Source organism: Tachypleus tridentatus, unplaced genomic scaffold (assembly GCF_004210375.1).
Source record: "Tachypleus tridentatus isolate NWPU-2018 unplaced genomic scaffold, ASM421037v1 Hic_cluster_2, whole genome shotgun sequence".
Classification (NCBI taxonomy): domain Eukaryota; kingdom Metazoa; phylum Arthropoda; class Merostomata; order Xiphosura; family Limulidae; genus Tachypleus; species Tachypleus tridentatus.
Window position 1 is genome coordinate 27910760 of NW_027467782.1, and position 12302 is coordinate 27923061.

The 12302-nt window shown below is 33.6% G+C and overlaps 1 protein-coding gene and 1 long non-coding RNA gene across 12 annotated transcripts in view; one reads left to right on the top strand and one right to left on the bottom strand.

Moving 5' to 3' along the window:
• LOC143243335 (uncharacterized) overlaps positions 1 to 1681 on the bottom strand; it is a 20368-nt gene extending 18687 nt beyond the window's left edge. For 4 of the 9 annotated variants that reach the window (XR_013024264.1, XR_013024267.1, XR_013024265.1 and 1 more), the window contains exon 1: positions 1200 to 1679. This is a non-coding gene — a long non-coding RNA (uncharacterized LOC143243335). Of the gene's footprint in view, positions 1 to 1199 lie in introns of all 9 variants that reach the window. The other 5 variants (XR_013024262.1, XR_013024261.1, XR_013024260.1 and 2 more) reach the window with 3 other exon arrangements.
• The window catches only part of LOC143243334 (uncharacterized), a 16081-nt gene extending 4925 nt beyond the window's left edge, over positions 1 to 11156 (top strand). Inside the window, exons 1-6 of one of the 3 annotated variants that reach the window (XM_076487184.1) lie at positions 3730 to 4129; positions 5839 to 5904; positions 6091 to 6144; positions 7244 to 7319; positions 7758 to 7970; positions 10571 to 11156. In XM_076487184.1, coding sequence (XP_076343299.1) covers positions 3763 to 4129; positions 5839 to 5904; positions 6091 to 6144; positions 7244 to 7319; positions 7758 to 7970; positions 10571 to 10640 — 846 coding nt within the window. In that variant the 5' untranslated portion in view covers positions 3730 to 3762 and the 3' untranslated portion in view covers positions 10641 to 11156. Of the gene's footprint in view, positions 1 to 3693; positions 4130 to 5838; positions 5905 to 6090; positions 6145 to 7243; positions 7320 to 7757; positions 7971 to 10570 lie in introns of those variants that run through there. The other 2 variants (XM_076487186.1, XM_076487185.1) reach the window with 2 other exon arrangements.
• Positions 11157 to 12302: the final 1146 nt, after the last annotated feature.

The window sequence follows — 12302 nt, forward strand, 5'->3', positions numbered from 1 at the left end:
AAATAAAATATGTTAAATGATAAAGAGTATATGAAACATTAACAGCAAATAAATCAGACTGCCAACATCCATAAGCTAATAGGAGAAAAACACCCACCAAGGGGAGAAACAATTTCATTATAAAACAAAAAAAGGAGACTGAGAAATTGACTGAAAGACTATGACAGATAGCCAGTCTTCAGTTTTAATAACAACAAACAGCTGGAATAGAAACTGTGAGAGAGATGATTTCTAGATTCAATGGTCTTGAACTACCTCCGACAGAAGCTGGCTGTTAATGGGATCCTGAGGAAGAAGAAAAGAAATGGATATCTGTGATAAAAGAGGAAGGTAAAGGAAGCATAGGACATGCCCAAATAATCCACCAATCTGTGGTGAAACATTGCCAAAGGGGAAGAAAGTCACACAACTGAGCTCCCATCCAGTTATCAACTGGTACTGTTGATATTATGATGATCTACACTGAAAAAAACACCTGGAAAGAGGAACAGGTAAAAGCTGGGAAGCACTAGGACGGGAAACAGGAATAGGGGCTTCTTCTTGATTCCAACTGTGGCAAATGAGCTACCAAAATGAAAGGGTAGAGTGTTGATGCAGGTGTTCCCAGCATGCATTTCCAAAGTGTCTGGAATACGTTTGAAAATATACTAAGAAACAGAGCTACACATGATTCCCTAAGTGGGCAGCAAATAAGTCTGACAGAAGGCTGCATTTTGACCCAGTATGTTTCAACAACAGAAAAATTATGTATGCAAGGTGAGAGTAGAGAATGGAAAATGAGTCATCTTAGAAGTAACAAAGGAGAGGCTGTTTCTCAAAAACCTCAGGATTTTGGTACACAGTATCTGAAAGTAAATCTATGATAGATAAATACCACAAAAGTAAGGATAAGACAGAGGCATGGGTTAAAAGCACTGGAAATCATGGAGTACTCCCAAATTGGTAAAATAGATTCCAACACCTGTGAGTCTTAAAACGGATAGGCTACTTGATGGTTCGTCAAACAAACTATCCACAGCACATAGGAAGCAAGACATGCTGGAACTCTCAACCAATTATGAAGTAAAATGCTTTGTATGAACCCTAATAACCAAAGAAAGTGGGAAACTGAATAAGGTAAAGAAGAACTAAGAACTATCATACAACAAAAAAGGATGAGGATTGTAGGAAATCATAAAAAAGGATAAAACATCACATACCTGAGGCATCATATCTAAATACGCAATATTAAACCGAGCTGACTCTGCAGGAGGTGTATAGGGAAACATGAGAAAATCCTGTGGTGGGAAAAGGCTATAAAAATCTTTCTCGGAATGAACAGGTTCAGATTGTTCATGAGGTGAATAACTTCAAGAGAAAGTGGCTGACTCACAAAACGATCAGTCTCTCATTGAATAATTGCAGATTATTCCATTAACAGGGTTGCTTGCACCTCCAGGCAAAGTTACAAAACCGGCACTCTGTGCTCTATCTACCTCACGAGCTTCATAAGCACTCACGAATTTTTCAAAAACAAACATGTACAATATTATATCAACTATACTTTGCCTTACGGTGAAAACGTTTTCTAAACTGATAGAGTGTGATCACAATTAATTATACTTGTGAGAAGACATTGGTAGTAGGCCTGTGATGTTATTAACTCTACGATTTTTCTATTCAGCCCCCTAGGTATCTTCATGGGAGAAAATAAATAAATTTCTTTGTCTTGTAATTCTGTTCCAACCAGTATGTAAACAGTTTGTTTATGATGCTTTCATTTTTAATAATTTAACTCAAATTGGAGAAACTTAAGGGAAGAATAGAAACTTTTAAATTCCCTATAAAATCCGAGATCTTGAAACATGCATGGAAATAAACCATATTCGAGAGGTAAAATCATCAAATCTCATAATTTTGATGTTTTATAACTGTCATAACAATATCACTTTAGTAATAATCGGAAAGTACGCGTTGAATGATTTTATTCACTATAATTCAAGCCAATGTTTTGCTGTTGAACTGAATGACTGTCGTATATGGGACCTTGTATGATACACTTGTATCAGACGAAGGACTTTGATTATTGATGAGTGTTTTGATACATTTATCCATGTTACACAAACATATTCTATGACTGTTTTATGTTATATAGTGTGGTATCCAGTTTAATTTTAAATCAAAGTAACCCTATGATTTTTTTTTTTATATTGTTTGTTTGTTTTGGAATTTCGCACATAGCTACTCGAGAGCTATCTCTGATAGCCGTCCCTAATCTAGCAGTGTAAGACTAGAGGGAAGGCAGCTAGTCATCACCACCCACCGCCAACTCTTGGGGTACTCTTTTACCAACGAAAAGTGGGATTGACCGCACTTTATAACGCCACCACGGCTGGGAGGGCGAGCATGTCTGGCGCGACTCGGGCGCGAAACCGCGATCCTCAGATTACGAAGCGCACACCTTACCGCGCTAGGCCATGCCAAGTCCTTTTGTATTGTTACTTGTAATAGAGTCACGTTTAGATATAACTGTAATATTAATATATTAATTTGTTTTCTTTTGTACGATTTTGTAAATAATATGACTTGTATTTTGTGCGCATTTATTTTAATTCTCCACTTACTGCAGTTAAAATTCTATACTGTTTAGTAGTGGCCATTTCTTGCTGTTATATGTTTTTCGGCATTCTTCCAGACTGCAACATCACCTGTGAATTGCAAGATAAAAGTGTGGTTTGAGTCTTTCAGAGGCTTGTTTTAAGTTATGTAATTTACCTGCCAGGCGAGTTGTTTGAACTATTTTCACAACAATAACTGTGATTATTTAGCAAGTATTATTGTGAAACAACAATACTTTATTTTGAAATAAAAATAACGTAAACATTAGGTTTTTTCACACATTTTTGAATTTGTATATTTTAAATTCAAATCAAAGCTGTTTAAAAATGGAATTGTGGTTTCTGTAGCCTCATCATAAATTTCACACCTTTTAGTTTCTGTATTTTGTCAGCTTTTAGTGTTTAATCCGTAACTTTTATCAGCTTTTAGTGTTTAATCCGCAACTCCGTAACTTTTATGATATATTGTTTGTGGTGTTTCTTTGTTGCCTCTAAGCATGTTGTGAAACAACAATATCTTATTTTGTAATAAAAATAACGTAAACATTAGATGTTTTTTTCACACATTTTTGAATTTGTATATTTTATATTCAAATCAAAGCTGTTTAAAAATGGAATTGTGGTTTCTGTAGCCTCATCATAAATTTCACACCTTTTAGTTTCTGTACTTTGTCAGTTTTTAGCGTTTAATTCGTAACTTTTATCAGCTTTTAGTGTTTAATCCGAACTCCGTAACTTTTATGATATATTGTTTGTGGTGTTTCTTTGTTGCCTCTAAGCATGTTGTGAAACAACAATATCTTATTTTGTAATAAAAATAACGTAAACATTAGATGTTTTTTCACATATTTTGAATTTGTATATTTTAAATTCAAATCAAAGCTGTTTAAAAATGGAATTGTGGTTTCTGTAGCCTCATCATAAATTTTACAACTTTTAGTTTCTGTACTTTGTCAGCTTTTAGCGTTTATTCCGTAACTCCGTAACTTTTATCAGCTTTTAGTGGTTAATCGGTAACTCCGTAACTTATATGACATATTGTTTGTGGTTCTTACGTCATTACAATATTTATAATATAACAATGAAACAGTATCTTAGCAACACAGATAATTAGGAGACATTTTGTAAAACGTTTAACATACTACTGCAAGGATAAGATATAGAGATGGTGAAGTTCTTTTTCAAAACATTGCTTTTTATGGCATTATATGCTGTAATAACAGCAGTGCCTGGGCACATAAAACTTAAATCTGAAAATATTATACTTGGCGCCCCACAGGTTATTCCATGTGTCCCTGACAACTATAAGATCAAATGTTATACCTTTGATGTTTTCAGGTATTATTGGTTTGGCCCATACGGTGTAATAGAAACAGATGACGAGAAAATTCGGGTAAACAAAGCCACGGGTGATTTGATGATTGATAAATTTGATATTTCTGATGCCGGTGCTTATAAGTGCATTATTGAATACTCAAGAAACTGGGAGATAAAAGCACACAAACCAATTTCCATCACTCATTTCTTGGAAGGTAAATGCCTATAAGAATCGATTTTGGTAGTGTTTAGAAGTTAAAAAAAAAAAACACTTTATATTATGAATCGGATTCCATCCATTTTTACTACAATTTATGTAAAGTGTTATAAGTTCGATATATATTTAATGATTGTACATTAATTTTCCAAAATCCATGAAATCACCTTTCCAACTACCCACATACAGCTCACCGCCATTGTTTCCGCGTTAAACCTGAGGTGTTAAAACGTTGAAAATCAAACTTGTCTGGATATAAATTTATCATTACGAAATAATTTTTGGTTTATTATTATTATATACAATAACTAAATACATATATATATATATGAATAAATGTAATCAATAGCATTACACAATTAATGAAATTAGACATTCCGTGAAGTCAGAAAACGAGATAACCTTATGTTAGAAATTAGAAAGGTTTTGTTGTTTTCTTTACAAGTCATAGAACAAATAAGTTTAAAAAATCAAAAGTGTTGAATGATTTCTTTAATCGTCTGTGAAAATATTGAAATTATAAAGTGCTACAGTGTTATAGCAGAAAAATGTTTCTTTTGTTACAAACACACAGCCAAGTTCTGGTATTCAGAGACATTGTTTAGCCACTTTTCACATCCAAGCGATGAAACAATACATTCTTATCATTTGAAATAAGAAAGTTTGAAGAGCTTATTTCATTAACTATATCTGTTACTGAGCATATCTTTAATTCTGATCTGGGTAGACATCTTCATTTGTTGGAAGTTAATATTAAACACGTCACATGTTAATGAAAAAAATTCAACAATAAATACAGCACTGCGTGTTGTTTATTCGCTATTCCGTAAAGCAGAAAAACACATGATTTCGTTAATAATTTTAATTTTTTTAGTTTATGTTCTTTCTCACGCTTCACTTTATTTTCCGTTCAGTCATGTTATATAAATTTTTAATTACGATTGTTTGTTTTTGAATTCCGCGCAAAACTTCACAAGGCTATCTGCGCTAGCCGTCCCTAAGTTAGCAGTGTAAGACGAGAGGGAAGGCAGCTAGTCATCACCACCCACCGCCAACTCTTGAGCTACTCTTTTACCAACGAATAGTAGGATTGACCGTCACGTTATAATGCCCCCCATGGCTGAAAGGGCGAGCATGTTTGGTGTGATTGGGATTCGAACATGCGACCCTCAGATTACGAGTCGAATGCCTTTACACATCTGGCCATGCCGGGCCTTTAATTACCAAAATTTGCGTTTTTCATATAGCAAAGCTTCAAAGAGATATCCGCTGTACCTACCGAGGGGAAATCGAACCCTCAACTTTAGCATTGTAAATCCTTATTTATTATTAATTATGAAAATACATTGATTTGAAACTTCCTGTGACTTACGATACAGTAGATAAAGAACAAGATAAGCCATCAACTATATTTGTTAGATTTTGTTTATACCTTACAGGATTTCCAGTGTATGAGCTTTCAAGAAGAAAAGTAGTTAATAATTTGTTATGAGCCTAAAGTGTCATATCAGGTCAAAAATTCCCCTAGTGGCCCAGCAAAATGTCTGCGTGCTTCCAATGCTAGAAACCGGGTTTCGATATCCGTGATGGGCAGAGCATAGATAGCCCATGATGTAGTGTTACGCTAAATTCCAAACAAACAGTGCAAAATATTATTTCTTATGTCAACAATACTTGAACTACAAAAAATCGTATACTTTATTTTAGCATGCGTACAACCTAGTGAAAACCACCAATGTCCTGAAGGATTCACACTGAGAAATAACCTGTGTTGTAAGTTGTGCTTTCCTTTAAAGCGTTTATATGTGTGATCAGTATTTGTGAATTCTAATTTTTAAATAAATCGAAAAAAGGAAAAACTGTTTTGAACAAACTAAGCAGTAAATTAGTTATTATATACTTCATCCATTATTTTATTTTTAATTGTTAACATTGTTTATATTTCAAACTTTTTCTTAGATCCAAGTCAAACAGAAACGGAGGAAGAAACATACGTTCCTTCTCCAAGGAAAAGTGAGTTATGCTACATATAAAATTATGTAAAACGTACCTTTAACGTGAGACAATATGTGTGGAAAGGTTGGTGACAAAATGTCGTGATGTAAAAATATTACTGTGACGATGTTTGTGTTGACGCGTGTTGTTCTTTCTTCCCATTAAATTTCTTCATTCCCTCATTCATGAAGGTAAAAAATGTAGAAAGGTGTGAAGACCCGATCTCTTATAATATTCCAGTACATTGTGGACATTATTTTCTATTCTAAATAATAAATCTCTTACCATTTCACCACTCATAGTAACTTAGGTAAAACATGATTCACCAAACCACGTCTATCATTCCCACTAATTCACTGTTCACAGTTTGAGCTTTTCTGTTGTCTGAAGTAAGTTTTTGGACCAGTAATTGTATGTCATAAGTATTTTTTTCCTCCTAGTGTTGTTGTATTATTTAAACCTTGACTATTTTAGAAAAAACTGGTTGACTAGAGCAGAGTTTTAGATTTGTTTACAACAAAACGACCGTCCATGTACTTTAACTTTGAATTGTTACCGATAGTTTTCCAATATATTCTCTTTCGTTTGTAGTTCATTTACACACTAATTACAGATTTCTTTGAATAGAGAAACATATAAACAGTATTCAGTTTACAAATTGCTAGTAAGTCAGTGTCAACAATCATACATCCTTGGAAGTCTGAGAACTCGTCACTTTTGCATTGTTACGAATATATATATCTGCTGTAATGGTGGTCAGTCATGTGACGCATCAAATGATTATCCTGATTTGATATGAAAACACAGTCAGTGTATTTGGTTGTCATAAGATATGATAAGTTAATATCTTTACTTGGATTATCAAGGAAGAAAGTAAATCTAAAGTGATACTTTACACTTCTTTACCCTTAATGTTTTATCCATGTGCATTAAACTTATACGTGTTTGAATAAAGAGTGGAACTTCTTCGATTCCAGTAACTTAGAACGCTGTGGTTATCTTGTTATTTTCACTGTAAATATACTAAATGAAACGTAGCCTCCTCCAATACTATCATATAACAAAAACAAATTGCACTAAACTAACTTTCTTTTTAACTTGTATTTTTCCATTTCAGCACCATCCATGTTAGAATATCCGATTCCATTGGTAACTGCTGCAGTAGGAGTACCACTATTGTTCATTTCTTTAAGGCAAGAACAAAACAGTATTTTTTTATGTTTTGTTGAATAGATCTTAATATAATTTCTATGTTATTAATAGTTGAACCATGTGTGTATATACTTAATAATGAATTTATAGGGGCTGAGAAATAAAAAAATGTTAGTTACTTTATTTTAATTAGAATGATAAATAATCAAAAGGTTACAAACGCTTGCATTAATAAGAAATAAGTAAGGAGAAATTAGCATCATTAGTTTACAATAAAGTGTATTTTAAGTGTGGAGATTCACTTAAAGCTTAAATTGTGGATCACTTTTTTAGGAGAGAACGTCTCTGTGGCTGTCGTTGTTAAATATTATTATTTCTAGATTATAATTATATTCCATTTTTAATTGACATAACACTAATGTACAAATAACAGTCAAATTAAATCATCTATGTTATTTATTCGCGCTTTTCTTTTGTAGTGTCATTATTTGGAAGTGCAATTCTTGTGGATGTGAAGCAGTAAAATCAGCTAACACAGAAGACCATACAAATAAAGATGACAGAACAAAAATTAAATATTCACTTGTACCACAAAAAGATGAAGATCAGACTGTTATTAGAAACGAGAAGAGAAAATGTAAAAGTGTAAAAGAGAAGAGGGCCAAAAAGTTCAGAATTTTCATCTTCCTAAAGTAAGTATTGTGATAACGGGAAATGTCATCACATTTCATACCGAGTGTCTGGGACTTACAACGCTAGAAACCGGCTATCGATAGTCGTGGTGGGTAGAGCACAAATAGACGAACATAACAAGAATGTAATATACCTTCAGTCACATATATTTACTTACTTTCTATACATTTTATGTTGGTGTTCTGCGTGAAGTTTAGACACCGTTATAAATATAATGTATTAAGGTTATAAACTTTACACTCTAATCTTCCACCTTATAAGAAACGTTTCAATTTAATGGTATCGATTTTTAGAAGGAAATTGTAGTCGGTTTAAATGGATACTTGATAACAGCTTCTAGAGACGTTGTGTGTAGATATATACATATAATACAGGTTTCTTCTTTATCATTGCAGCCATCTCAAAACATTTTGAAATTGTTGTACTCTATTGACTCTGTTTATGAGTCATGTGTTTTCACAATTATTGCGCTATTGACACAGTTACGGATGAATCTTAACTTGGTATAGGAATACAACAACTTTATGCCATGTCGCTTAGCAACAAAAGTATAACCTGATATTCTTGTTCATCTATGTACTCAAAGTATAAAGTGAAATGTATGAACAACAAAATTGTAAAAATTACATATTTTCTACTGTATTAACATTTGGGAAGATGTATGAAAGATGCTTCTAATATGGCCATTTTAAAACGGCCATTTTAAAAGCTATTTCAAATTATAGTTCTAAGCCCGCTACGGGGAAAGGAAGGCGTTTAATCAGTATTTTATCTCATGGTTTTCATTGAATTGGTCATATATAAGGGAGACAATTCTTCATGTCGTTAGATGACTTTTCATTAATTATGAATTTACGTAAATTCCGTCCAGGGGACTAGTACTTGTGCTAGTTTTAATAATATTTTCTTCATTACCATTCAAGCCGTCTCCAAACCTTTAATAAATGTTTATTCTATAGATTTGTACTGTATGACTCTGTTTATGAGTCATTACCTCGTAAAGTTGGGTTGTACTTATTCCATTTAGTAGTAGAGAGACATATATACGTATGATGTATAATGTGAGGACTTCCATCCTTCATATACTACAATTGCTAATTTAGTTGTGTAAGACTAGAGGGAAGGCAGTTAGTCATCACCACCCACCGCCAACTCTTGAGCTATTCTTTTGCCAACGAATAGTGGGATTGACCGTCACATTATAATGCTCCCAGAGGTGTGACGGAGATTCGAACCCACGACCTTCGGATTACGAGCCGAGCGTCTTAACCACCTGGACATGCCGGGACATTTATATTTGCTTATTTTCTTTTGCTGTTTAACAACCCGGCATTAGCCAAATTTTCTTTGCTTGGATAACTGTAGAACTTTGATGTTTCTTATCTGATGTTCAAACACCCCTTTCGTCATGCCAAAATTTTAAACAGCAGAAATTCTCTAACAAGTTGACATTTATGCTAGCTAGAAACTTTCTAATTAAAAACACTGGACTCATTTACGCACCACATAGAGTTTAAAAATGTATTTTATTTTACTTTTTATGAAGCATCATTATTATCGTGTTTGTATTGTTCTTGTGTTTTAGTTCAAATCGATATTGATGAATTTCGCAGCGCCATCTCGATGTTAAACTGCTTCCAAACAAATATTAAAATATTCGAATTTTAAATACAAAGGCACCTGTAGATTAAGGACATCTGGTGCAGCCCAGTAATACGACCGAATACTTATAACTCTAATATTCTGGTATTAATGCTCTTGGTGAGCAGACACAGATAGTTTTGTTTGTTTGTTTTGGAATTTCGCACAAAGCTACTCGAGGGCTATCTATGTTAGCCGTCCCTAATTTAGCAGTGTAAGACTAGAGGGAAGGCAGCTTGTCACCACCACCCACCTCCAACTCTTGGGCTACTCTTTTACCAACGAATAGTGGGATTGACCGTTACATTATACGCCCCCACGGCTGGGAGGGCGAGCATGTTTAGCGCGACGCGGGCGCGAACTCGCGACCCTCGGATTACGAGTCGCACGCCTTACGCGCTTGGCCATGCCAGGCCCACAGATAGTCCGTTTTGAAGTTTTCTGATAAAAAAACCAACAAAAACAACGTAGAGTGAAATTCTCGATAATTGCAGCAACTAAATTAAAATATACATCACGCAATTTATCATTCTCAAAAGTATAGTTGTTAGTACCAACGTTTTTTTATTTCAATTTCTTTTTCAGTTTGATTATTTTTGAAATTCTCAAATTTCTAATAACGCTTGTTAGTAATTGTTTACATTTTATTCTGTTTAGTACTAGAAAAATATGATACTTCTACAGAGTTTTCCCCCAAAGTAAAGTGGAAAATATTTCGATATGCATAAGATAAACATTCCCTTCCCTTTTTACTTATTAGAAATCAATTTATAGAGTCAATTAGTTTGCTCAAAATTTGGATATTTCAATAAAAGTGTTGTTCGGAAACGTATTTTAATTGAGATCCACTAAATTGATATAGCCCAGTTATCGGTAGTTTCATTGTATTAATTTCCAAGAGGTAATTTCTATATAATGATAACTAACATCAACCTATCCTGATTCTTGTTATTTTTAGAGAGAAAGAAAGGCAAATGTTTTTACTAACAGGAAGGACATCCAAAATAGTAATGTCTCAAATGAAATAACAAACATTATCACGAGTCTTGAAGGATCACATACAAAATATTTTATACCAACACAGCCTCATAAATATCAACCAATAATTTCATATATATCAGAAACTCTGTTAACTGAAAGGAAGGAGGTACCTTCACATTGTAGACGTAACAAAAAATTTAAGAAATATAAATCAAAGAGACCTCTTTACTTCAAAGAACTGCGAGATTTGTTTCATGAAAGGAAATCATCGGATTCAGAGTGTTCCGACGACTAGAGTAGAAAGAAAAATTGAGAAAAGTAAGCCCCTGAAACATATTTAGATCTACAAGAATTTTTTGACAAGTGTTTAACTGAATTAGAAAGCCAGATGGAAGACAACAACAGAAGAACTTCTATGATCGGACGATTTTCTTCACTAATAAGAGACAGTGGAACTCGATTTATGTTTTCTTGTCCCGAATTTTCACAAACTTCACATCAATAAAAAAATTAAAATAAAATGTATGTAAATAGAAAATAAAAAGTTATAGAGTATTTAAAAATTGTCTGTTTTTTCGCGTTGTTTCAAAGAAAATGATTATTTATTACAGAGGCTTTATAAATTATAACTTCACTGTAGACACACAAGTTGGGGAAAAAATGATTTCAAATTAGTAATTAATATTTTTTGGATATACAAAACTGTTTAGTTTAAGAGTTATTATTCAATTTATTTGGTGAGTTAATATTTATTGATTTAAAAAAAGTGATTATTTAAGTTTGGTTACATAACGTGGCAAACAAACAAACATTCCACGTTATACAAACAAACTTAAATAATCACTTTCAACACTCTTGCTATGATTTTTTGATAGCCCTCGAGTAGCTTTGTGCTAGCCGTCCCTAATTTAGTAGTGTAAGACGAGAGGGAAGGCAGCTAGTCATCACCACCCACCGCCAATTTTTAGGCTACTCTTTTACCAACGAATAGTGGGATTGACCGCACATTATAACGCCCCACGGCTGAAAGGGCGAGCATGTTTGGCGCGACGGGGATGCGAACCCGCGACCCTCAGATTACGAGTCGCACGCCTCAACACGCTTGGCCATCCCGGCCCAACGTTGTAAGAGTCATACATAGTGTGAGTCAATTATTGACGCCAAGTTACTCGATTCTACTGTATTTTCGATGTTTCCTCAAGTTTGTATTGTTACACTCAAACGTCATTGCGTAGTTTACACAAAGTTTGAGGCCTCAATGAACAATTTATAAATATATGGGCTACCAACCAACTGTGAGCTAGATTGAGAAAAATTGTTCTTTTCTCAGAAAATTAGTCAATGAGAGAAAACGTGAAGTTAGCTGGTGTGAGAACAATTAACCATATCGAGCGATATGATAAAGTTAGTTTCAAAGTTTAATAAATATAATAATTTGTATTGTAAAAGGAGGATCTATATTAATTGAACCATTCTCTGTGGGTTTTGATGAGAAGTAGACAATTTTTTAAAGTTATGATACAACTGTTGTAACCCATGTTGTAACTCAGTAAGTTACTGAGTGAATAATCTACTAATAGTACTGTGAGTAAAAGTAAGTACTGTGAGAAAAATACTTTAGATTGTCAATTATATTCTTAAGTAATTGAATCAGCCCAAATGGATATTTGAAAATAAACATTAATTATTTAGAGTTTTGGATACAACTG